Source organism: Podarcis muralis, chromosome 1 (genome assembly GCF_964188315.1).
Source record: "Podarcis muralis chromosome 1, rPodMur119.hap1.1, whole genome shotgun sequence".
NCBI lineage: Eukaryota > Metazoa > Chordata > Lepidosauria > Squamata > Lacertidae > Podarcis > Podarcis muralis.
The window spans coordinates 84,695,487-84,721,373 of record NC_135655.1 but is presented as its reverse complement, the minus strand read 5'-3'; the positions used below and the strand labels follow the sequence as shown (position 1 = coordinate 84,721,373).

The window sequence follows — 25,887 nt, the reverse complement described above, 5'->3', positions numbered from 1 at the left end:
TAAAATCTTTTTAGGCATTTCATTGGCCAAAAGCATGATTTGAGCCAATTGACCAAAGACTTGCCAAGTACATAAAAACATTGGATCTAGAACACAGATAATTATCCTATATCACATAATCTAATTCCTTGCAGAAAACCCCAGGATACAATCCCTCCCAGAAGCTTTAAGGAACATTTGGTGATAGATGGTCCTGACCCCTAGAGAATTGTGAAGATGGCTTGGCTGAATTTGCTTCCTGTTGCTTCCTGAAGCCTGTTCCTGTTTGAAGATGCCTGCAGTTAAGGCAGATGGCCAGCAGGGGAAGTTAGGTCATGTGACTGAGGTAGAAAGGGAGAAGCCTGAAGCTGTCTGGAATGGCAAGGCAGGAAGATATTTGCTCCTAAATGTGAGTTCTTGGTTCCTCTGTGGATGAAGAGTGAGGGGCCTTCGCAAGGAGATGACATCTTGACTCGAAAAATGGTAGGCTGCCACTTGCAAAATGGCTTCACATTGTTTGTTGGCCAAAAACAAACAAACCACCCAGAAAGAACAAATCTTGGCTAGTCTGCTACGCTGGATTCACATCTTCAAACAAACCATAGTTAAGCTAGGCTTAACTAGCTTCTTTATATCCCACCCATCTGGGAATCTCCAGGTAGGGCTGGGGGGAGAGCTGTTGCCAGCCTTCCCCCCACCAGGTGCTGTCCAGATGGGCTTGGACTACAACTCGCATGAACCTCAGCCACATTTTGAAAACCCTGGAATATGAGGAGTCCCATAAGGAGGTGTGTAGATAGTGGGCAATTCAGCTGTACAGTTGGGGTGGGGGAATAGTGGTCAGGCCTAATCGTTACATGGAATCTATGCCATGGAATAAGTTCTCTACTTTCCAGTCTCTTGCTAAAGGGTATTGCCAGAAGGCAAGGATGTTAGTTAACGATGTAAAGAAATGTGAAATCTCAATTTGTGGCTGGAAAGCCTTTTTGGTAGGACTTTGTGCTGAGTCATTGGGCAAAGTCCCCTGCAAATTATTCAGCAATCTCCTCTCTCTCTGTGTGTGTGTGTGTGCGCGCGCGCATGTGTGGTTGTGTGGAAAGGGGGAGGAGCACACACCACTCATGTCTAAAGCTTTCTGTAGCTCAAACAACAGTGACTCAGCAAAAATGGGCTGGGAAGAAGGCGCCAAGCAGTGGCTGGCACTTAAGAGCAACAACTAGCAAGTGTTGAAATCAGCAGGTTTATTTGGTTCTAATCTTCTCCCATCTCCAAATATTCTACCACCCTGCCAAAAAAATCCAGGATACAGTGGTACCTCTAGTTACGAACTTAATTTGTTCCGGAGGTCTATTCTTAACCAGAAACTGTTCTTAACCTGAAACTGTGTTTTCGCTAATGGGCCTCTTGCTGCCGCTACATTGCCAACACACAATTTCCATTCTCATCCTAGGGCAAAGTTCTCACCTCAAGGTAATTCTTCCAGGTTAGCGGAGTTTGTAACCTGAGGCGTTTGTAACTCGAGGTACCACTGTATATATATGCTCCTACCTGTTGCCAAACCCTCGTTGACCTACCTTCTGGTTGGCGTTTTCCAAGCCCCACCACCAGAGTGGGCTGTTCCAGGAGATGAAGGCCAGGTTCTCGGCTGCAAAAGCCAGAGCCCAAAAAAGGAGGAGGATGGCACCATGGCCTCTGATCCGGTCCTGCGCCAGAACTCTGGTGCGTTCCAGGTGGAGCAGCCCAACCGAGCTGATCCAGCTCGCGGCAGAGAGGCAGGCATACAGCACCATGTACCCATAAAGCTGTTGCATGCCCAACACCTGCCACAGAAAGGTGAGAAAGGGCAGCAGTGCAAGGAGCAGAGAGAGGAGGACTTGGATGTGGTACAGGCGGGAACGTGGGATATACTTTGGCTCCATGGTGCGGCTGAACCGGGCATAGCAAGCGTACTGCAGGGCCCCCAAGAGGATGCAGACGCTGAGCTGCACGGAGGGCACCAGCGTGAAGTAGAAACAGGGGTACAGCCCCTGCTGAGCCCATGCACGTGCCAGGGAATCGTTCCCCTCACAGTAGCTCTGTAGCACCACCATCCTGTCGGCTGGGGAGCTGCAGAAACACAGATGAAAGAAACAAGGAAATTAGAACATATGCTTGGGCTACTATTTATTTATATCCCGCCTTTCCTTCAAGGAGCTCAGGGTGGCATACATAATTCTCCTCCTCCTCCACAACAAGCCTGTGAGATAGGTTAGGCTAAGAATGAGTGACTGGTCTAAGGTCCCCCAGTGAGCTTCATGGCTAAGTGGGGATTCAAACCATGGTCTCACAGGTCTCAGTCCAACACACTGCTTTGCCACACTGGCTTTATATTTCAACGCTGTCTGCAAATATGCTATATATAATATATGCAAACCCACAGGCATATGATGTTCTCACAGGCTTAAATTCAAGTGCAGAAGTAAACATGCCACATGATGCTACACACACACACACACACTATGCAGGCATGAAAGCAGTCACCCATCTTGGACAATTTTTTTAATCCTTCTTGCTCAATATGCCACCCCATCAAAAGAGGCAGGGTGAGACACTTCATAGGGAAATGCAAAAGCCCTTTGTGGCTTAGGGCCCTTGTATCTACGGGACCGCCTCTCCTGGTATGCCCCGCAGAGGACCTTAAAGTCCATGAATAATCATAGTTTAGAGGTCCCGGACCCTAACGAAGTCAGACTATCCTCCACCAGGGCCAGGGCCTTTTCAGTGATAGCTCCGACCTGGTGGAATGCTCTGTCCCATGAGACTAGGGCCCTTCAGGATTTAACCTCCTTCCGTCGGGCCTGTAAGACAGACCTACTCCACCTGGCTTTTAATTTGAATTCAGCCTGATCTTTTATTTCCCTTTTCTTCCCTCCCCTTTAATGAAGATCACCCGCTCTAAGACCCCACAGCTAATTCTCCCCTGGCCTCCTCACTGGCCCAAGTAGGACCAATTCAGCCAGCAAGCCCTGGGGATTATCTAATTTATTTTTTATTTTTGAATTTTATTGTTATTCATGTTTTTATACTGTATTTTATGCTGCTTTTATAATTAAGTGTTTTAAAGTGTTTTTAAATTTGTTGTTAGCCACCCTGAGCCCAGTTTTTGAACCGGGAAGGGCGGGGTATAAATAAATTTTTATTATTATTATTATTATTATTAGAAACCACACAGTATCCGGGGCAGAGATCTCACCTTGTTATTCACCCCACCTCCTAGTTTAAGGAATTGCTTAGCACAAGGCATCAAGAACTGCCACACTTAAAATCAGAGTGATAGCTGCGTGGGGAGGAGCTGTATCTTGGTAACATTTTTATTTTCAGAATAGTGAATAGATTTTGCTCATATTTAGGGCCTATCTGTTTACTCATGTTTAGGTCAGGTAGGATTTTTTTCACAATTTTAGATTTTCCAGTAGCCATGGGGAAGGTTGCCCCCCACTCCTCTTTTCCTTCTAACATGGCCTGCTTTCCTAAGTCTTCTGCAGCAATTTGTGTGCAGACACTTTCTGTGGTGCAGATGTTCTGTGCTTATGGCACAGTGCTCTGGAATATTTGGGATAATCTGCCATCGGCTGGCAAGTAGATAGCCTTCCTTTATGGGAAGGATTTACATATGTCAAGGGCATACCGGTATGTCAAGGGCTGCTTTGGGGAAAGAAGGATCTATTTCAGGCAGTAGGTGGGTTCATCCCGATTCCCTCTCCTGCAATCCCAACGCCCCCTTCCCCTTGCCACCCACATGAAACTGGGGGCAGGGTCACGTGTGGCACTAGTGCTGTGGGTTGCCACAAAGACATTTGGCCCTTCACAAGTCTATTCTAGGATGGCAGTTCCGTAGATGTCGATAGACTCTTCTGATGAAATTGATCCTTTAAAAGCAGAACAAAACCTCTAAGCCTGCTGTGTGCGTACAATAGCGTGATCCCAGATCATTGAGTTTCACAGGTCAACTATGGTAGCAAGTATGCAGATTAACCGGGGAATTAACCCCATTGAGCCCAGTGGGGCTTACTTCTGAGAACACATGCACTGTGTGACTCCTTGTTGCCACTCTTCATAACCTTTTGCACCTTACTGCTTTCTCCTCGGTTTGAGTTCCATTAATGTTTAACCTCCTCTGAACCCAACCCATATGACTTTGGTAGCTGAGACTTCGATAAAATAAACAAATTAAACATATTTGCATCAATTTGCTGGCTGGCATACCGTAATTTACAGTGCTGGTGCTACTAGAATGGATGCAATGCACTGAAGTTTTTGCTCAGCTATCTTCCCTCTGCCCCACAGCTTTTAATACACAAATAAACCCTGAGCTACTTTCCCAAATGCTAGAAACTTGTCTTCTTTTTTTAAGGGCCACTGATATAGCCTTTTCCTCCATGAATATCCTCAACGGATATTTCTGATGCCTTCCTCCACACCTCTCCGTGGGTTTTAATCCGTTCTTTCTGATGCACGATATCAAAATAGCACATCATCACCGTGTTGTTATGACTACACTCCGCGCCCTCGAGTGGCGCTTTGGATTCCTGCCCTCCCCGGGTCCAGCTGCTGCGTGTTCCCACTTTCCAAGCGGTGAACTTTCCCAGGCAGAAGCCGCCAGCTTCCTGATTCAAGGGCACCCCGGGGAGCACAGCGAGGAGACAACGGTGCTGAGCACCCACCCTCGCCGCCTACGCCTGTTACCCCACACACTTTGGGCAACAGGCCTGGCTGCTGGGCAATGGGCTCGGGCATGGGAGGAAGAGGAGGAGGCGGTGGAGATCAAGCCATGGGGCTGTGTTATCCCCCGCCCCCTGCCGCCTCTCTGTGCTGCCAGCCGGCGAGGACGCAGCAAAGGGGCCGCCGCCGCCGCCCGCTTCCCCTCAATCCCCCCCGCCTGCCCCCTTCTCCCACCAACGTCTACTTGCCTGCTCGGGTCTCGTCAGTCCAGCCCACCCACTCTCCCCACCGCCCGGTTGGCTCGGCCAATGTGCAGCGGCGCGTCCGCAGCCGAGCTTCGGGAGCCGCGGCAGGCCCGATCGGCGCCCCCGGGGTCCTAGCGCCGCCTTTGTCAACACTTGTTAGGCAGATTCCGCCTGGGTCCTAGCGCCCGCGTGTTCCAACACAGGCGCTCAAGCTCCGGGCCGTTGCTCTTATTTATTTCCCGCCGAGCAAGAGCGCACGACGCAGGTTGCGAAGGTGGGACGATCGAGGGCAGGTGCTGCCCTCAAATTTATCATGGGCCAGCGCTTCACCCCGATCCCGCTCCTCCGCATTTGTACGTCCGCAGTCTAAAACAAGGATACCGAACTGGAATGAGTCAGCACAATCCTAAGCATGTGTGTACACATCGCAAACGAGCGTGCGTCCGAGTGTGGCTTTGAATCCGGGTTCAGTTTGCTAGCTGCTGTGAAAGGAGCTGCCAAAAAAAAAAAAAAAAGCCTTGGGGGAAAGTATGCGAACTTGAGCCTATCGCTTTTTCTCTGCCTCACAAGGTTGTTGTGAGGATATCATGCAGAGCTGTTTAGAGTAGGGGCACCGCTGTGACTCTAACTGTCGCATTCCATTCAAAGCTTAATTGAGCCAAGGCTCATAAAGTCTCTGCTCTGAAATATCTAAGACGTGAAAGGAACAGAGTGCACGTGAGAGCCTTAGGAGTACCTTTTGCCGCTGTCACTACCCAGTATGTGTCCATCATTATGAATTTCATCTTGGACAAGTTAACTACCTGAGTTTTATGAAACCAGTAATTTTAAGCTGTCAGCTGCAGAGTGGTGCCCTGGCACCAGTATACAGTAGGATACAAATGTTGTAATAAATAAATAAGCAAACCCAATTGTGTCAGTAACTTTCACTGAAATAATTAGTTAAATTATTATTATTATTTAAATTTGAATAGATATTCATAGTATTGGGTTATACCTCTTTTTAGATCCTGATGCAACCCTGATACAAGGATTTCCTAGTACTATTTTTAAGCAGTAAAAATGACTAGTTTGTTTTGTTTTAATTTGCTAGTTATGTATTAAAATCAGCTTGTCTTACAGTTCCATTGTATGCAGATATTATGGGCTTTTTATTTAACAAAGTATATATACTGCTTGGAGTGAAAACTCTCAGCAATTTACAACAAATGTTAAAACTATAAATAAAGATAGTTTCCTTAAGATTATCAACAAGAAGGGGCATCCCAGAGTCAGAACTTTAAATCTTAATAATGACACAAAGTATATGTACTCCCACGCACAGCTCTTTCCTTATATTGGCAGGCCTTCTTGTGGCTTGCCTCAGAAAAGACAGTTTAATCCTTCAGATTAAGGATGGAGATGGGGATAAGGGAAGTTGTCTAGGTCAAGAGCATCACCACAGGTCATGGCCACAATTCTTAAACATTTAGCATAGATGCCCTCTGATCCTCCCTGTCCCCTCACGTCCTTTTTTTAAAAAAATGGAAATACATTTTAAAATTGCATTCACACACAAAATCAGTATTGCTACATATGAGTTCTTAGCAGTATTTGGCTATAGAATTATAAACCCAAAAGTACCAGAATGCATTTAGCACGCCCCTTTAAATGTACCCAAACGGGTGCTATGTTCCCTATAAAAAAAATAACAACAGCTCCTAAGCACATGGTAAATGCTAAATATATTTTTGCTCCTAGACGTGACACACTCATTTCTCAGCATTCATTGGGGCCAGAAAAGATGTGCCTCTTTGGATATTATAGCAGTCTAGGGCTTTTTTTTCTGAGGCAACTTGTTGGAACGCAGTTCTGGCACCTCTCAGGTGGGCGCCATTGCCATTCTAAGAGAACACGAGTGTTCATGATGAGTTGCATTATTTCTTTTGAAAAATAGCACTGTAGCAGTGCATGTACAAAAATCCAGTAGATAGTAACTACCCCATTAGTGCCACAAGCATTGTGATGATGGCCAACTATCCTGTGATCCACCTGGATTCATCTTGTAGGTAGCAGACCTACAAGATCCTACCAGATCCTACCAGACACAATGAAAGACAATTCCACAGGCACGGCCACAGCCATCAAAGAATGGAACACCCCTCTTTATTCAGTAGATACAGTACTGTACAGGATGTCAGACATAAGCTCTGTTTTACAAACCACTTGCAGTGCTCCACATAACTCACAGGCCAGCCTCTAGTGTCACAAACGAAACAGGAGGCCACAGGTGGCTGTACCATGCACAAAAAGATGGGGGCAAAATCAAGACAAGCATAATACATGACAGCTAGAATTCCCACCCACCCCATGTTTTAGCTGAGAGTGCTCCCTTTATTCACGGCTAGACCAGGGGTACAGTAACATTTCCACTAGGATGCAGCAGGCTCATCTCTGCCAATGGGGCTGCTCTGCAGCTGATCGCTGTAGTGCAGGGACTGTGGCCCTGTAGTTTTCCAGATGCTGTTGGACTCCAAATCCCATCAGCTCCAGCCACCATGCTCCATGGTCAGGGATGATAGGAGTTGTAATTTAGTAAAGTTTCGCAAGCTACAGGTTCCCCATCCCAACAGTACATAACCAGCACTGATCAAAGTTGCAGTCTATGAAGCTATTCTTTCTACACTCCAGGGGATGTGTATTTTGCAGGAAAGACAGCAAATTAATATTTTACCATCAGTTGTTTTGAATTCCTTAAAATGCACCAATAATCTGAAGAACGGGGGGAAACCCCAGCACCAGCCATACATCTAAACTACTGACAGCTTGAAACTGCTGCTCACCAACTTCCCTTTTAGCATGTACCCCACAACACCAATGACCACCCTTTTGTTAAACTAGGTTAGGGAGTGGGGAAGTACAGTATCCTTTTTGGGCATAATCTCCTTTCTAGAGCAGGTGAACTACCAGCTGTAATCAATTCATTGCTGAGTGCAAAGAATCTCTTCAATTCTGAAAGAGGGCAAAGAAGAAAAGAAATCCCAAGAGTCCTGGCTCCCAAGACCTACAATGTCAGTTCCAAGGCCATATAGGGATCTCCATGCAACCCGGCCTGTGCCCACAGAGAGGAAGGATGCATATTTTATCTGTGACAGTAATGGCAAGCTGCTTTTCCTATGTACAACAGGAGCTTTGACAGCTACTGGAGGTTGCAGCAGCCACTGTAAAAAAAAATATTAAAAAAATGGCCCCACAGAGAAGACAAAGGAGTCAAAACCACAGGGTTAAACAAGACATATTGGGACCTGTAGCTCTGATGACAGCGCTAGCATTACCCTAAGCAATAATTGGCTGGATTGTACCACACCCTCTTGGGATGCAATGTTTTCACTGGGCAGTCTGGAAAGTATTATTTGTGATGTTTGCTATGCAAACCATAGAAGTATTTTGCTGTTGTGCTAAGACCACAAAGCCCATAAGAATTCGAGGACGACAGTGGAGCCGATGGCATGGTGTTCTTTAGTAATAAAGTGGGGGAACCAGTAGAACCAGCAGAACTTCTGTAGACTCTTCAAGAGAACGCCTTGTCTAGCCTGGTGAGAGGTTCAGCCCTTTCAACAAGAACCTGAAGCCCACCCCAGTTCTTAAGATTGTGACTGGTAATATATTTGGCATATAGGAACTCTTCTCTTGCTGGCACTTCCACAAGATCTGGATGTTTGCCATTAAGGCATCCATAGAAAAGAGACATCACAAGGAGGGCAGTACTAGCTTGGAGAAGAACCCAAACATTTGTGCCCACAGGAAGTGTATGGGGAATCTGGGAAATATTTAAATAGAGCGGTGGGGGCGGGGACAGACAAGTATCGCCTTCCTCCACCCATCCCTCATACCCACAAGTACAGAACCTGGGGCAGAGCCTCATACTTGATTCTAAATCCTAGCAGGATGAACAAGGTGAGAGCAAGGGGCTACCTCAGAATGGAGCCATCGGTCTGGAGCTGGGCGCCATTTGGTAAGTTTGAAGGAGACTTTGGTCATTTCAGATATTGCCTCAAGCAAAACCTGGTACGGGCTGTGAAGCAATACCCTGCGAAGCCTGTGCTTTGATACTGCAAGAGGGATGCGAAATAAACGTGGCCCCAAACAGTAGAATCATTTGTGCCCACAGGAAGACAAAATCCTGCGGCATGAGTGGCGATGGCACTGCAAGAGTGCCTCTTTTGGCTTGGCTTCAAAGGTTGTGAGTGAATGGTAAAGCAGGGAGGAAGATACGCACCCTTCTTGTTTGTGAAAAGCTTCTATCCAAGTTAGGCTCTGCCCCTGGAGGAAGCCTGTGCCCCATTCCCATTACAAAAATAATCTCTTGCAGCCCTTCTTTTCCTGAGTCCAAATCTATCGCCTGATTGCATCTTTAATTCCACACTATAGTCTGGACAGTGTTACAGCTCTTCCTGCCTCTGAACGAGGGTCCACACAGCAGGTCCTCCTCCTGCTACAACAGGACATTTCAGGCAGGGCAAGCATGGATGCCAGTCTCCTGCACTGTGGTGCGCTCCGTGGCGTACTGTGCAAGTCTCAGATGGTTCTCCAACATGGACGACACGGATGCAGACACGGACAAATATATGTAATCACACAAACATCCACCCCATGCCCAGCTAGCGTGCCACCGGCATGATGCATGTCTGGATAGAGTTCCGGCCACGATGAAGGCACTGCTGTCTTCACACCTTCCTCACTCTGGCACTGATGCCCAGGACATGGAGACTTGAGCCAACCCATACTTTGTAGGGCAGGGTAACCCAATGTCCCACCAGCTGAGGTGGGCCCACGATGTGGAGCCCACACAGGATCTTCAGCCTTCACAGCTACACCTGAAGGAATTGGGAAGGCAAAGGAAGTTATTTGGGAAGGGGGACAGTGAGGAGAAAGACTGGGTCAAAGCAAAGCTCTGAATACTCCAGATTTTGTGCCAAAGATCCCACCTCCTGAAACTTTCAGTATTTATTTTTAATCATGTTGTAGGCCATTTAGCAATATCAGCTGACTACATGCAAAGGAGAATAAGGATCCTCCACCTCTAAAAGCCATATGGAAGAGAACATTTTGACAGCTACAGCTGATGAAGGGGAAGAAATGCTGCATATACTGTAATTCCCCTTTCCAATGTAGAAAATGCCCCCAGCCTTCTTTTGTGTGTGGCTAGCACACTGAAGCTAGAGATCTTTCTCAGAATGCCTGCCATTGCGCTCTGTCCCTCCATAGCTTACTCCAGGCTTCCTCAACCTCGGCCCTCCAGATGTTTTGAGACTACAATTCCCATCATCCCTGACCACTGGTCCTGCTAGCTAGGGATCATGGGAGTTGTAGGCCAAAAACATCTGGAGGGCCAAGGTTGAGGAAGCCTGGCTTACTCTCTCAACTTCTCATATTACTCTCTTCCCTCTTACTCTGAGATGACACTTTGGGGGGGGGGAGTCTACCCAAACATGGCTTTCTTTCTTTAATTTATAAATTTAAATTTCTCCCTTCAACCAAGGAACACGGGGCAGTTTACAGGATAGCATTGCCTGATTTATTTGGTCTGCTTTGTGTATGAGTTCCTGAAAGCCCGACTAGTTCGTATCAGTAGAGCCTTCCAAAATACAAAATCAAATTATTTTTGTACTAACTAGTCTTTGGCCAGGTAGCTTCTGGTGATGATAGTGCAGTAATACATATAGCTGCATTAAGAAGCTGCAGTTTCCTCTGGTTTCATGACACAGCCATTGCCAATGCCCAAGTATCAGCCAGGCTGTACCTTGTGTATCTGAGGCGGCAACTCATCTTCCAAGCTCTCCTCTGGCACAGGCTCTGGGTGCCGAGCAGTCTGGCCATCTTCAGCCCACCCCCCAAGTGGCAGCCGAGCAAAGTGTGATGGGGCTCTGTGCACCATGCCAGGGTCTGTGGGAAAACAAAGAGGAAAAGATAACCACCGGATGGGGTAGCCAAAGTTAAATGAGATCAGTTTGCTGCAAAATCTGTTTGGGGCTTCCAGTCTGCTCTGTTCCCCATTACCAGCCACCCAACACAGATACAGTAGCTGGGAAGCAGTGGCGTAAGTGGAAATATAATATCTTGCAAGTACTCTTGGGCTTTTTGTTCCCACCTGCTCCTCTAACCAAGTCCATTAAACAACACCCTACCCTGCCAGCTTTGGCCATGCGCCTTGTTGAAAGAAATAAGTATATTGATAGCTTTGTGACCAGAACAACAAAGAGTCTTGTGGCACATTAAAGACTAATAAATTTATTATGAACCATAGTCTACTCCATCTGATGAGGTATGAATATGTCATAAATTAGTCTTTAAGGTGCCACATGCTTTCATGGACTGACATGGTTACCCTTCTAGAAATTCATAACCAAAGAAAATTGAGCCTTCTGGAAATCAAAACTAAAGAAAATGAGAGCCCAAATCACAGAGAAAATGGTGCCTTCTGAAATGGCAGCAATGAAAGCAAAATGGATTTTTGAACTTCCCAAACTCATAATGCCACTCCTGTAGCACTGCTAGCCAGTGCTCCAAACCTGATCAGCAAGGCGTGAAGGCTTGAGGCAATCTGAGAGTGTAGGCAGCACAGGTAAAGGCTTGCCTCTTAGATATGATGCACTGGCCATGTCATCAAAAGGGTTCACCAAAACTGCCAAGCAGCATGTCAGACTGATATCTAATCTTTTTCTCTCGTTGCCCTGTAGTTAACAAGAAATGCCAGCATGTGTATGTGCAGGGTTTGGCAGGAAATAAAGCCTTTTCTGGCTAAGGAATATGGAAGCACTGTGAGTTTGGCGTTTCTGAAACATACCTGAGACACCTCCATATCGACGCTGGAAGCCGGCTTGCAGAGCAGCTGTCTCATCACCAGCCTGGCGAGGCGAGGCAAAAGGATAGCTGGCTGAGCGGGGAATGGCACTGCTTGGGGTGCCCTGATGAGCATCGGGCTCCTCCTGGGCGCTTTCACCACTCTCATCACTCTCTCGCCGGTGCCACAAGTGCCGCTCAGGCTCCAACTGGGCATGCTGCTTGTGTAACTGAGAATGGCAGGGAGTATTAATGGGCAGCCAATTAGAACCCTATGGTGACATTGACGTGTGTCCCAAGCAAGCCCAGTTTGGGACCTGATACAATCCAAGTATCACAGGCCTCCACATAAATATCACATTTACAGCCTAAATTTCACATGCTTCTACACAGGTCTATGCAAGTAATGACCTGCATCCATGCAAGTCTCGCTCACATCCTGCAAGCCTATAGACTCTCCACTCATGTTCAGTTGTGCACAAATTGTCATAAATCATGGCCCAGTGAAGGGAACCTTTGCTCCCAGCCTGATTTCTGAATAATGAAGGGCCTATCTCTTAGGTTGACGCGGGTGGCGCTGTGGGTTAAAGCCTCAGCGCCTAGGACTTGCCGATCGAAAGGTCGGCGGTTCGAATCCCCGTGGCGGGGTGCGCTCCCGTCGCTCGGTCCCAGCGCCTGCCAACCTAGCAGTTCGAAAGCACCCTTAAGTGCAAGTAGATAAATAGGGACCGCTTTATAGCGGGAAGGTAAACGGCGTTCCGTGTGCTGCGCTGGCTCGCCAGATGCAGCTTGTCACGCTGGCCACGTGACCCGGAAGTGTCTGTGGACAGCGCTGGCTCCCGGCCTATAGAGTGAAATGAGCGCACAACCCTAGAGTCTGTCAAGACTGGCCCGTACGGGCAGGGGTACCTTTACCTTTACCTTTATCTCTTAGGTTAGGAGCTATATCACAGTACAGAGGCTTATTTGATCCTCCTTTGCTGCGCTCATTCAGGTACACACGTCTCAAGATGCAGGTCTACACAGAACCTTCAGGGCCCATTGCAAAGGCCTGCATGATTCCTGATGCTCTGCTCAGCTCACCTCATGCATGTAGAGTGCATGCAGACTCATCTCAGTAGAGGCATATTCTGAAAGGATCAGGCTCTGAAGCTGGCCCTCCCAGGCACTACTGCCAGAACTAGCTGTCCTGGCATCAACCCTGCAAGCCAGAAGGGAGAGAAGAGTCAAGTCAAGATGTGTTAGAAAGAGTAATTCGGAGTCCAGAAGGCCCCTTCTTGCCACTCCACACCCCAATAGTATGATTGCAGCAGCTTCCCCCCCCCCCCGAGTCTGAGCCTAGAAAGGGTGACATCAACCATACCACCGCTGTAGCCTGCTAACTAAAAGGATTCCAAAGTGTGTGTTTAGAACACACAGCAATATTTTGGGGTGACTTGCAGAACTGGGTAGTTTTCTGCTATCCCTCATAACCTCAGCTCCAAACACAAGGAAACCCCAAGCCATGGGTGGGGAGCTTGTGACCAGTCTTTGCCACTGGCCATGCTAGTTGGCACTGATGGGAACTGGGAGTCCAATAGGAGAGAGGTAATAAAAGGCATAAAAAGCTCTTGCTGCTGCTTCAAAGGCACATCTAGGAGGCTGCCTCCTGCTGTAACACACAGTAATGTATACCTGTGCTGGGAAAAGCCTCATGAAATAGTCCTCCGAGCACTCTGGGTAAAGTGCTCAATTCTTGGCTTTTTCCTCTAGCCCCTTACAACATGCAGCTTCTTACCCTGAGCCTGCCATTGTGCCAGGACCCCGATGTTGGGAACCTTCTGTGTGGGAACTCCTGTGGGCCGCCTGTGTTGACTGAAGAGGAGAGAAAGAACGCAGGGCAGATGCCACCTCAGACACAGCCGAGAGATGCCGCGAGGCCTGCCCATCACGGACTGCCTGGTAGCCCAGGACTGAGGAGCCTGCAATCACATTGGCAATCAGGCTGTGTGGCTGCAGGGAGAGAACAGAGGAGGGAGGTGTGACCCAGGCAGGAAGATCCAAAGCCTGCCCCATCTATCTACATTCAACGCTTCACCAACACAACTGAACTTTACAAACCACCCTGTGATTCTTGGGTGAAGGGCGGTCTAGAAATTATATACTGTAATAAAAATAAATAACTTCACCTCTGCCTTTGCAGTGTGGATCCTGAATTCTCTCCACATTTTGGAAAATTAGCCCACCCATCTCCAGCCCCCAGCAATTCAAATGCTTTCTAAATGGTGACACTTGGAAGAGAAGATGCTACAGGTGTTGGGGGACTTTCTTATAGGAAAGACAAGTGATTCAGTGAGAAGGGGATTGTTAATCACATTAAGAGATCCTAAACACAAAAGGACCTTAGGTTTTTGATTGTACGTAGTTGGATAAGTGAAATTGCAATAATGTAACCACAAGACACCAAGGACCTTCTGGGGGTGGGTGGGAGGGATGGTGCTTATTTATATCTGACTTTATTTACATTTGAGTGTTATTTGTGCATCTTATTGAATACTATTGATTCCAATATCAATTCATATCAACAGGAATCTCATTGATTCATCACAATTCCATTTTGCAACCTTTGAGTCTTCCGTAAGCTTAAGACTTTCACAATAAAAATATACAGAAAGAAAAGCAATAATATATCCTAGGAAAAGGAATTGGGAAATAAAGGAGTGGGGAGAGAGGATGGGTAACGTGGAGACTCTGAAGGTGCCAACTTTTAGGGGAGTATGACTAACTTTTGCTGAAGAGATAACAGGAGACAGAAGTAGCATGCTTGCAAGAAGAAGGTAGTCTAATTAAGTCACAATGAGACAGTGGCAGCCGTACTACCATGGCACTCAAATGACTCCACACTGAGCCCAGAAGCCCACATAGAAACATTATCCCCATCCCACCAAAAAGAAACAGTTCACTCCAAATCTCTCCCTATGATAAACCAGGATTATGTCCTGTTCTACCACACACTAGTTCCCAGTACCTCTGATTCTGACTGCAAGGACTGAATGGAGGTGAAGAGGGCATTGTCAGGCAGGACAGCCTGCTGGGCCAGAGCCAGGCTGCTGTCGCGGTGCACACGTTCCTTAAGCAAGCCGATGAAAGCCGTGCTCTCCCGAGGAGGTTGCCAGTGTGGGTTGGTGATAGCAAAGTGCATGAGGGACAGCTCCGTCTTGCCATCCTCAGCTTGTTGGTAAACGGAAGCCTCCGTCTTCCCGGCTGACATCCACTGCAAAACAAGAGAGGGACAGAGTGTTTTGTGCACACCATGCAGCTGCCTCAATGGGACTAGGAGCAGCCAGCAGACACAAGGGCACTGCAGACCTGACCTGCAAGCAGCACCACAGCTGCATACTGGGGCAGGGCAGGGGCACTGCAGGGTGTTTGTGACCCAGGACAAGGCAAGGCATGTCAGGTCCATGATGCTGCCCCTCACTGGGACCTACCGCAGGGTGTCCATGCCACCGCACATCCATCTGGGCAAAGGAGCAGGTATCTCCCACGCCCACCACCTCCACAGTGAAGTTGCGGAAGAAATCAATTATCTCCAGAGCTTTGGGCCTCAGACAGAAGATGAGGATCAAGGGAGTCACAATGGGGCTGAGCAGCTCTTCCAGGATGAACACCTTAAGTAAAGGAGACAAAGGCATTAAGTTCAACAACTGCACAGGTGTGTATCACTTGTGAAACCACAGCACAGCCTCAAGACATGACTGCAGGCATTGGGGAGAATAACTGGGGGAAATACCAGTGATTCTTTCCTCCCACATGCCCTGGGGTCAGAGAACCTCCCCCATTTTGGGGGGGGGACTCTATGGACAATACATGCTTAGATCTAGTCAGGGTTTATGCAAAGGGCAGCTCTTACATGATTTCCTCCCACCCTACCCTGCCCCACCTCACCGCCTTGTACTGGAAGAGCTGGGAGAACTCATCTCGGGTTTCATAGCGGTGGGCGTTGCCCTGCCAGTGGTCAGGCATGTAGTGGATGTGCGCCAGAATCACCCGAAGCAACTGCTCTGGGCAGAAGACCAGGTGCTGGTCTGGGATGAAGGATCTGCAAGACAGATGGGACAGGTGTCAAGGAGAGCTACATTCCTTCATAAAAGAAAGCAGACAGGCACCTTATGTTCTAGGGGTCCCCAGCCCCATGGTTCCCTCTTCATGGAAAGATGAACACAGAGGAGTGTAGTGAGATAAACTATTTATGGGTCAGATCTAGCAGGTTCAGCTTTAACAAACTGGTTCACTGTGGAGGAAGATGATAATTTCACACATTTCTGTACTTATTTATATCCTTATTTGCAGTACAGAACTGTTCAGACTGCCTTTGATAAAAGGATAATAAAATGTGTGATGCCTGTTTGCCTCTAAAGCAAGCTTGCAACAATTCCTCACAGACTCAGTGATCAGCCAAATTCCTAGATTCTGGATTTCTTAGACTCCTATTGAACATTAAGTCAGTGGCAGGTTACATCAATCTAAAATGTCAGAAGCTGATCAACTATCAATTACAACATAGGAAGTATCAGGTTGATTTTTACTGCACATCAATATACAGCACAGCTAACTCTGTTTAACCAGCAGCTATACCTGCTATACCACTCCCACCGTTGTTTCATCTCTCAGATATCAAGCTGAGCTGATGTTTCCAACGCCTTTCCCCCCAATTTCTGTCCGCTTACCCTAGTTTGTGACTCACCCCAGAGTATTACCTTCAAGCAGTGCCTGTCACATTCTTCATGGACAGATAGAAGCTCTGCCCTTGCTTGATCCAGGCAAAAGCTGAAAGGTAAGTCTAAGGTTGCACTATTCTAGAAAAACCAGGCTTTGCCTCGAACCATCCCAGGGGCCCTCTCATTGCAGATGTCACAGTTTAAACAACTCCAAGGCACCACCATCACTGAGATCACTAAACCAGGGAAGCAACCTGTTTTGCAGAGCTGAAAGACATGGGTTGTTAAGCTTAATCAATTTCCTCAAGTGTCCTAGCTATCATTGCCAGAGAAGGAAAAGGCAGCACAGGCAATTCATTTCCCAGTAACTTCCTCAGTGGGAGACCCAGCAGAAAAACTTTTGTAGCTTAATGCAATTTTTGGTCAGCAGAATGCCTTTAATTATCCACCTATCAATTCTCTGATTGGTGCTCCTCATAATAATGGCAACCACCCCATTGATGCCAAGACTCAGAGAACAAAAACAAACACCCTTCTGTTCACAGCCAATCTCAACTCACCTGCAGACAGTGACAGCCACACCCAGGATGGTGACTGTGGTGAGGACATGCTCCACAGCAAGCACGTCTTCATCATAAATTGTGAGGGCGATGAGGACAGCGAGGATGGAGCCAGCAAAGAAGGCCACATTCTTAGCCACGACAGTGAACAGAGGTGAAATGAAGCAGTTCATGTACTTGGAGGCTGGCTTGTAGCCCTTGCTGAGGCGCGAGTGCAACTCATGGTCCAGCTCATTGAAGTGCCGCAGGTAGCAGCGGCCGTAGAGGGACCAGCAACGAGCCCCCAAGCTTCCTGGCTCTCGCTTCAGAATCTCTGTGTAGCTGAAGAAGGCGTAGAGGATCTGCCAGATGAGGATGAGTGGACAGAGCAGAAAATTAGCAATGCCAATCCAGAGGATGCGGGTGCCCAGCTTTTCAGCCAGCTCCAGGCGGTTGCTGCCTCGCTTGTACTCGGCCTTGAGACTCCACTCATTCTCAAAGAGTGAGCCAGGGCCCCAGAAGAAGATGAGCTCAAAGTTGTACTTGAGGCCACGTGTATAGAAGATTGTATCGCCCAGTAGGGGGAGGTGGAAGCGCATAGGCAATAGCGACTTGTTCACCATGGCCACCATGTAGTTCTTGAAACGCAGGATGCGGTGGTAGATGTCCAGTTCTGTCAGCTCCTTCTTATGGATGCAGATCTGGTGTTCCTTCTGGATTTGGACAATCCGTGCCTGCACCTCCTGCCATGTGTAGTAGGGCAAATTGGACTGCAGGCAAAGAGAGGGATGGTGAGGTTAGTGCTGTGACTAGGCTAATCCTCTTGATGGGTATACACTCCCTTCTGAAGGAGCAGGTACACAACTTGGGGATAATTCTGGATCCACTGGTGTCACTTGAGGCTCAGGTGGCCTCAGTGGCATGGAGTGCTTTCCATCAACTTTGGCTGGTGGCCCAGCTGTGACCCCAACTGGACAGGGATAGCCTAACTTCTCTTGCTCTGGCAACCTCTAGGTTAGATTACTGCAATGCACATGGGACTGTCTCTGAGACATTTCGGAAACTTCAGCTGTTGCGGAATTCAGTGGCCAGGTTGCTCAACAAGGCAGGACAGTTTGAGCATGTAACACCAATCTTGGCCTGACTGCACTGGTTGCCAATTAGTTTCTGGGCCCAATTTTGACATATAAAGCCTCAAACATCTCAGGACCGCAATACCTCAAGGACCATCTCTTCCCATATGAACTAACCTGGACCCTGCAGTCATCATCTAAAGTGCTTCTTCATGTCCCCCCTCCACAAGAGGTCCAGAGGGTAGCAACATGAAGATGAGCCTTTTCTTTGGTGGCTCCCCATTTGTGGAATGCTCTCCACAGAGTGGTTCACCTGGTGCCATCATTATATATCTTTATGTGCCAGGCAAAAACTTCCTCCGTATCCAGGCCTTTGGCCTTTAACTATCTGTGGCCTTTTAGAAGTGGGTAGGTTTTTAATGTATTTCTCATCCCGCCCCCAATGGTTTTGATGTATCTGGGGATGGGGTTTTTTGTCCATTTGGTTGTTTGTTTGTTGCTTTGAGTTGTCTTGGGAAAGATAAAGTGACTAACAGATTTAACAAACAAAAACTTTCCCCACTCCTGAAAAAGGGGAAAGGAATTGGTTATGCAGAGACTCAACTTCTAACACTCTTGGGCAAGGACCAAATAACAAACACTGGCAAACCAGACAATGACAGCTGCAGAACATACTAGCCCTGCCACTCAACCAAGCAAGTCAGATTGAGCAACCATGGGATTAGCAGCAGACCAGAAAGATCAGCAGCAGTGTACAACTCTGGAGGAAGGTCAATAAGGGACAGAGGAAGATTCAGGGGTGGAAGATTTTTCCCTTAAAGGAGAAGAAGCGACAGGTCTTATCTGCAGGCTTCTCACTGCTTCGAAAAGAACACGAGACACTAAGAACTGAATTGCAGGTTATTCTGGGTCAAACTAAAAGTCATGTTAGTCCAGCATTCTGTCTCCAGTAACAGTCAGTCAAATGCTCCTGGGAAGGTTGCAAAAAAAAAAAGTGGGGGCAGGATATGGCAGTACTGATTTGCTTGTAATCAGGTAATCAGAACTATATTGCTAAGGTGTCAACATTCCCTATCAATAGCACAGTGTGTAGATTTGTGCAAGCATGTCTAACAGTTCCCAGAGCACAGCAGCTTACCATGGGAATCTTGAGAGCGTTGATGTAAAAAGAGTGGATTTCCCAATAGCAGCAAATGTTGTAGATGAATTTAATCAGCCGATGGATCCAGAAGACCCCCGCAATCACCAGGATAGAGATGAGAAAGCCATTGGCCTGGATCCTATGAGAAAGATGGATTCACAGAAAGGAAGAAGCAGCTACCTCCCTTCTGGTCGTTACAGTTCTTTCCAAAGCATGTGCCAACCCCTCCTTCTTAGATTGCTTGAATTCAGGCACTTCAGGTGGGTGCAAGGCTATGCAGTGCTGAGATGCATTAAACTGTACTAATGGGCAACTGGGCTGAAAAATCTGAGAGAAGATGGGTACAGCTACAAATGTGAACACAAAGCTTTCTCTCACAGTTAATCCACAAGACACTGAGGGGCCAAAGATTGTCTAGTATATTAAAAGTCCAGCTGGCTCGTCAAGGGCCCAACTTTATCACTGACATTAGGTTAACACTGGAGACGCCAGATTTGGCAGATATAGAAGCAAACATCTGAAAGCAGTTTTGACAGCCACGCTCACCTTGCAAGAACTACATTTCCGAGCCTACAGCTACGATTGAGTGTGACTTAAAATGCAAAGTAGAGGATCTTCCACATCCAGGAGGCCTCTTGGATTTTAGACCCGACCAAGATGGGCTAGGATGTGGTCAAATTTAGGAAAGGATAGTCCTTGCTAACTTTACCTGGCACTGCACTCATTGGGAGGCAGGAAGGCATCTGGCAGGGTCACCTTGACGGGGTCACTGGAATGCTGGCTGTGATTCACCAGCTTGTTAGCAAACAGGATATCGTAGTCAACACAGCTGACAAGGAATGTGGTGAAGGCCACAACAAAGATGAACTGCCTGTGAGAAGAGATGATGTGTCACACTAGGAGGCACTCAGCCTTCCCCGCTCCCATCTTCAAATTATCTGGGCCAGCAAAAGGCGCCAGCTGTCTAAATCCTTCATACCAGAGACATCTTGCATAAAGAGAATCAGGAGTAGGATTTGTTTTCCTATCAACCTGAATGACAGGGAATTGGGGCCAGGGAAGGATCACTAGCTCCAGCAGGAAACCAGAACTCTTTTTTTCACCTCTGACAAGGTCCCATGGAAATACAATGAATGTCCACTTCCAATCCTGTTTTACTGGAAGAGACATGGAGTTCATACTCACATTAATTCAAAGATCTCACTGATGAGCATACAGGTGAAGCCATTCTTCTGGTGCAGGTTATAGACGTGAGGGGTACAGTCAAAGAGAATTGCTCAGAATATTGGTTGCAGTACCCACCCTTAGTTTCACCAAAGACTAGTCTCCCATTAGCAGGAAGCATCTCCTTTTCCAGTTCAACCTGCCATGCTATTAAGTCACGATTAGCCACCATCAGGAGGAAAGAGTCAGTAACTTTCTGCCGTAAAGAATTCCATTTGAGGGGGTGATTGCAAATCTCCTTGTATTGCTTTTTTTGCTGTCTGGCCTGTAAACCTGTATGGGTTCCAGAGGCTGCTTCTTGATTATGCTATCCTTTGTTCCTGAACTGATACTGAAAGGTCCTTTGCCTCTTGGAGTGTTTAATGGGCCACAAGGAACCTTGTAAAGGGTTCCCAGCTCTGCTGCAACCGAGCCCCACCCCCAATCCCGACAGCTGGGATACAACCATCCCTGCCCTTCAGGTAAGGATATACGAGAGAAAAAGAGGTCCAGATTCTCAATGTGGTGCCAGGGAGCTGCAAGACAGACAAAGTTAAAGAAGAATCCTAAAATTCAACACAGCAAAAAGAAGCCAGAGAGGGAGCTCTGACACAGCATCCCATGGCCCCATCCAAGCCCAATATTTTAAGAACAAACGTTTAAAGCTGAACCCTAAAGACACTTTCTAGAGAGAAAGCCTTGCTCAATTTCATGGGAACTTGCTAAGAACATAAGACCAAAGGCCCGTCTAGTCCCACAGTGGCCAGTCACATGCCTCTGGGAAATCCACAAGCAATACAAGAATGCAACTGCCTTCTCCTACTACTGCTGCTTCCCAGGAACCGGCATGCTTGAAAACATGCTGCACAGAAAATGCAGTTTCTCCAGAAACAGAGTCAGAATCGCACAATTCCACTTCCTGTTCAGATTAGTCTTTCACCAGCCCCAGGCACCATCAGCACTGATTTGTGGGGTGCCTGGCGCCAAGGCTGGCCGCTTACAGCTGTACTCACATTTGCTGCCCTCGGCAACATGCACCATCAGGTCCTCTTCTCCTGGGGGAGAGTCATTGTAGGAGGCCTCCAGCCGCTGATACTCTGTATCAAAGTGAGCCATGTTGTCACTGAGCTGGGCCTCATCCAACGTCACACAGGCTCTGGGGGGGGGGAGCCAGGGTAAAAAAAAAAAGTAGCATTTAAGACATAACTAGAAGGCATCAGTTGGGTTGGGAGACTCATTTTGTTTTAGTTTTACCCTTAAAAGGAACTGGAAGCTTCTGGTGGGGACCAAATAGCAGAGGGCAAGGAAGGACAAGAGTGGAGAAAGGAAAGCAGCAGGAGACAAAAGCAGCACAAATTAAGAGGTAGGAAATAATTATTGGTGGTGAGAGGATTGAAGGAAACACTGCCTGATCATGAAACATCCTGTCCAAACCTATTCTGGGTTTTGAGACTTTGCTTTACGTCATATTTACAAACTGTTGTCTGCAACAAAGTTGTTGTTGTTGTTATTATTATTAAAATACATTTAATTTCATTTTCATGAACAGGCAGAGTAGGGACTTGATACATACCGTTGCAAGTATATCAATCTCTCCCCACACACAAAGGAAAGTACAACGTTTCAACTAAAGGAAACCTACCTAGCTGGGGATTACAAGAACTCTCTGCAGCTTCACTTTCATTTTAGCCTACTGTTCTAGCTTTCTATACCAGAAGTAAAAAATACATAATAATGAAAAAAGAGAAATAAAAAAAACTGTATCTAGTCTAGTATTCTGTACCCACAGTGCCACAATCACATGCTCTTGTGTATCTGAGAACCTGTGTATGCATGCATTCACATGCATATTTTCAAAACAGATTCATAGTAAAGCACAACATATATGCAAACTCAAAGATGCATTTTAAAGCTAATACTCTAACACATTCAAACTTCTAGCCTAGAGAAAAGCAAGAGTTCCTATGCTACAAGGTGTAAAATTAAGTGGTGGAGCTATGGGACCCTGGGAAGATCAAGAGAATTTGCCAAAGGTGATCTACTGAGGTTCAGATGAGATATTCCTGCAGCTCTGTGAAGTATGCAAAAGACCAAGACCATAACTAGTGCCAGGAATTCTATGCCCTTGTGACTTCAGCTCTTTGGGGAACCAAACTTCATGCTACTGGGTGACAGAACCCTTATCAGGCTTCTTGATCTGGCACCCAGCACTGCGTTTAAGGTGTACCTTGAGAGTGACATGGAGTTGCATGGACAGTTGTTGGAGGGGTGACTGAAAGACACAGACTGATGCTCAAACTACCCTAAAGTAAGGTCTGGAGGTCTCTAGTCTGGTACGTACAAGGAAGGGGTCCAGTGATATAATGAGGAGGATTTTAGTGACATCTAAGTGGAGTGAAAGGCAATTATCTGTGGGAGAATCTACCCTTCTGGCAGGTGTGTGTGTACATGAGGGAGTGTAATCAAGAGAGATTCTCTCTCAGATTGTCTCTCCTTCTGTCTCAAGGGATCAAGAAAAGGATCTAAGTTTTTGAGGTTTGCATTCAGTGACCTTTTCATTGCCACTGTCTTTTAGTCTCATCATCATTGCAACTCAGCATTTTCAGTTATTTAATCATTAAGGTTCCTGCCACACAGCAACTTGCTAGAGAGGGTCAGAAAAGGTAGGCAAAGGGGGCAATTACTCAGGGTTGTTCTTCTGCTGCTGTTCCCCCTACAACTGGTATTCTGTGGCCTGCTGCCTCTGATCCAGGTGGTAGTAGTACTATTCACATTGTGAATAGTAGCCTTATCCCCATGAATTTGTCAAATCCTTTTTTAAAGCTCTCTAAGTTTACGGCTTTCACTACATCCTATGGTATCAAATTTCAATTTTGCAGGTGTTTATCAGTTCCCTTTATCAGTCCTGAATCTCCCACTTCGCTGAATGGCCTCAGGCTCCAGCACTATGACAGAGCAAGAGGAAAGTTCTCTCTATCCACTTGCTTCACATCATGTATAATTTTATTTCCCTCTGACATGCTCCCCCTTTAAAAAAACTAAAAAAGTTACCCAATGTTTTTGGTTTACCTTTTCCACACTTTCCAGCTCTACAGTATCCTATTTTGGGATGTGACAGACAGAATCATTGGCACATAATTTTCCCTTTTCACTTCTGTCACACACACTTTTAATATTTTTTATTGTTGATCTTAATGTTTTTAGCTATATGCGCCTCAAACCTTACTTTCTTTTTTGAATTTGTTTTGCAAGCATGTGTTCCATTTTGTTCTCCTTAATTGAGCAAGACCTCCCATTTTGTGAAAGGAAGAAGCCTTATTGCCTCTAACAGCTTCCTTGCTTCTATTACACTAGCATCTTCCCTGACTTGCAGTATACATTTGAGCTATGCTTCTATTCTTGTAATTCTGAGTAACACCAATATGCTTTGGAGAGATTTGACCCTCTAGTCTTTCACTTTCAACTTGACTTTCAACCAATCATTTCATTTTTGAGATTTCATTTTTTGAAGTCAAATGTGACTGTGGACATCCTTAGCCATTCTCTACTCTGCTTACATATATGTTGAATTTGATAACTCTTTGGTTACTGTTTCCAACTAGTTGAACAACACTTAAATATTGCACAAAGTACTGGCACCACTTACGAGTAAGTTCAGGGTCGCGTCTTAGATAAGTTCCATGACCAAATGTTCTACAGCACAATCATTTAGGATATTTAGAACTTTTAACTGTCTGTCATGACTAGAACATGGGCGGACTACAGTCATGTGTGACCTCTTCTCTCTTTCTTTTCAACTAGCGATCAAACGTATCCATTCTTGCCTTAGTAGATAAGACATGTATTGTTGGATAAGACCAGAGTTAGCCTACTCCCACATTCTTGGCAAGAATTCTACCAACCAGCAGGCCAACCAGAAATCAGTGATTCACCCATGGACTACTACAAAGTTTCAACCCACACTTGGATTAAAGGATACTTGGGATACTGTAACAGCATGTCAAATGATTTTTCTTCATTCAGAGCATGTACATATATTCTTGCTACTTTTGCAAATAAAAACAACCACACCCATTCTTAAATATTTCTCCTTATTTACCCTGTACTTTGACTCATGTAGATGCAGTGCCTACAGCTACAGGAAGGGCACACCCATCATACTTGGTGTAAGCTACTACAATTCAGACAGACAAAAACAAATGGCAAAATAAATCCCTCTTGAAGCAACACCTATGCACATGGTGCACACACACACAGAGCGAGAGACTCACCTGCTCCATCTACCCCTAGTGCTGCAGGAACCCCCTGCTTGTGCTGTGCTCTGGGCATCTGACTGGCATCTCTAGCCTTGGATCCCCAATGTGCTTTCCCCCCCTGCCTGAAAAGAAAAAAGGCAGGATGTACACTGGAGATGGAGACTTTCAAGGGGCATGTGGCCGTTCAGCTGGCAGGATGACCCTTGGAGGCTTCTGGTTCCACTCAGGGCTGGATTTAGGTTTGCTGAGGCCCTAAGCTACTGAAGATAATAGGGCCCTTTATATGTCCAGCTGTCAGCAACAAATTGTTCCTGTTTTTTGTGTTGAATATATGCTATATGGTAATTTATGGACCTAATAGGTCCATACACAAAACACTGTTGCTGTATGTGGGTTTTAATTTATTTACTTTTATCTTATATTTTGGTGTGTTTTTTCCTTTTAAATTTTTTGGGGGCCCTAAAATTTATACGTAAATCCAGCACTGGTTCCACTCAACACTCCGGTTGGTCCGGTTGGAAACAGGACCAGCTCCAGGCCCCTTTCCTAGGGTTGATTGGCGAAGAAGGGGCTGGTTCTGCTCCCCCGGCGCCCGCGAATCAAAAGAGAGGGAATCCAGGGCGAGACGGCCTGCTTCGCCAGGTGAGGATGGGCCCCCCTTTGGTTTGCACCTTAACCCTCTCACCCCCTGGGATGGGCAGAGCCGGAGGGCAGCCAGCTCACCCGCCGGATCCCTCCTCCCAAGTTGGAAAGGCACCGCTGCAGAGAGAGGGACCGGGGGGGGGGGCTTTTCCTTGGGCGGCCCCAGGCAGCTCCTCCGAGGCTGTTTTGTTTTGGCTGAGCCGGGTCGGGAGGGGCCTTCCTCGGAGGTTGTTTACTTGGGAAGCGGGAGGGAGGCGGCGCGGCGGGGATTCCAAGGCGAGGCCCACGTCCCCGTCCTCCCCCCACCCGGCCATCCCTTTCCCGGCGGCGGCTGCGCGGCTCACCTCCAGGACAGTCGCCCCTAGTGACCGGACCCGGGGCTCAGCCTCCTCCGCCGCCGCGACTTCCCAGGCTCTGTCTGTCACTCTCTCTCTCTCTCTCTCTCTCTCTCTCTCTCTCTCCCCGCCCCACTCGTCCCGACCGGCGAGCGCTTTCCGCTGCCAATGGAAGGCCGGGAAAGGACGAGGAGGTGGGCTCGGGGAGGGCCAATGAGAAAGCTGCGGTGGGGGGAGGAAGAGGAGGAGGC

At 47.1% G+C, this 25,887-nt stretch overlaps 2 protein-coding genes and 1 long non-coding RNA gene across 4 annotated transcripts in view; 1 reads left to right on the top strand and 2 right to left on the bottom strand.

Annotated features, from left to right (window-relative positions):
* ABCB6 (ATP binding cassette subfamily B member 6 (LAN blood group)) overlaps window positions 1–5,191 on the bottom strand; it is a 28,990-nt gene extending 23,799 nt beyond the window's left edge. The window contains exons 1-2 of the mRNA XM_028741327.2: window positions 4,929–5,191; window positions 1,554–2,085 (exon numbers count right to left, since the gene is read on the bottom strand). Coding sequence (XP_028597160.2) covers window positions 1,554–2,069 — 516 coding nt within the window. The 5' untranslated portion in view covers window positions 2,070–2,085; window positions 4,929–5,191. The remainder of the gene's footprint in view (window positions 1–1,553; window positions 2,086–4,928) is intronic.
* On the top strand, window positions 136–12,834 carry LOC144328868 (uncharacterized). The gene is made up of 3 exons (XR_013394184.1): window positions 136–462; window positions 11,645–12,308; window positions 12,682–12,834. It is a non-coding gene; the product is annotated as an uncharacterized LOC144328868 (long non-coding RNA).
* Window positions 7,049–25,766, bottom strand: ATG9A (autophagy related 9A). 2 transcript variants are annotated; one of them, XM_028741367.2, is made up of 16 exons: window positions 25,646–25,766; window positions 24,675–24,781; window positions 21,417–21,559; window positions 20,896–20,939; window positions 20,386–20,450; window positions 19,910–20,071; window positions 19,198–19,339; window positions 17,008–17,756; window positions 15,675–15,828; window positions 15,218–15,397; window positions 14,755–15,000; window positions 13,525–13,739; window positions 12,831–12,948; window positions 11,752–11,977; window positions 10,708–10,850; window positions 7,049–9,781 (listed from the first exon to the last, which is right to left on the bottom strand). In XM_028741367.2, exons 3-16 carry the CDS (start codon window positions 21,517–21,519, stop codon window positions 9,776–9,778), a joined length of 2,553 nt encoding a protein of 850 aa, XP_028597200.1. In that variant the 5' UTR covers window positions 21,520–21,559; window positions 24,675–24,781; window positions 25,646–25,766; the 3' UTR covers window positions 7,049–9,775. The 2 variants fall into 2 exon arrangements, with proteins under 2 accessions (XP_028597200.1, XP_077790084.1); XM_077933958.1 differs by lacking the exons at window positions 20,386–20,450; window positions 20,896–20,939; window positions 24,675–24,781; window positions 25,646–25,766 and having other exon boundaries at window positions 21,417–21,556.
* Between the last annotated feature and the right edge of the window lie 121 nt (window positions 25,767–25,887).

What these genes read in the sequence shown, in the direction of transcription:
- ATG9A (XM_028741367.2), bottom strand. Translation starts at nt 21,519, where the DNA reads ATGGCTCACTTTGATACAGAGTATCAGCGGCTGGAGGCCTCCTACAAT. An exon ending in TGTTGCCGAGGGCAGCAAAT is followed by an intron (nt 20,940 to 21,416) that starts GTGAGTACAGCT and finishes TCTGTCTTGCAG; the next exon opens with CTCCCTGGCACCACATTGAG. An exon ending in CCCAATGAGTGCAGTGCCAG is followed by an intron (nt 19,340 to 19,909) that starts GTAAAGTTAGCA and finishes TCTTTCTCATAG; the next exon opens with GATCCAGGCCAATGGCTTTC.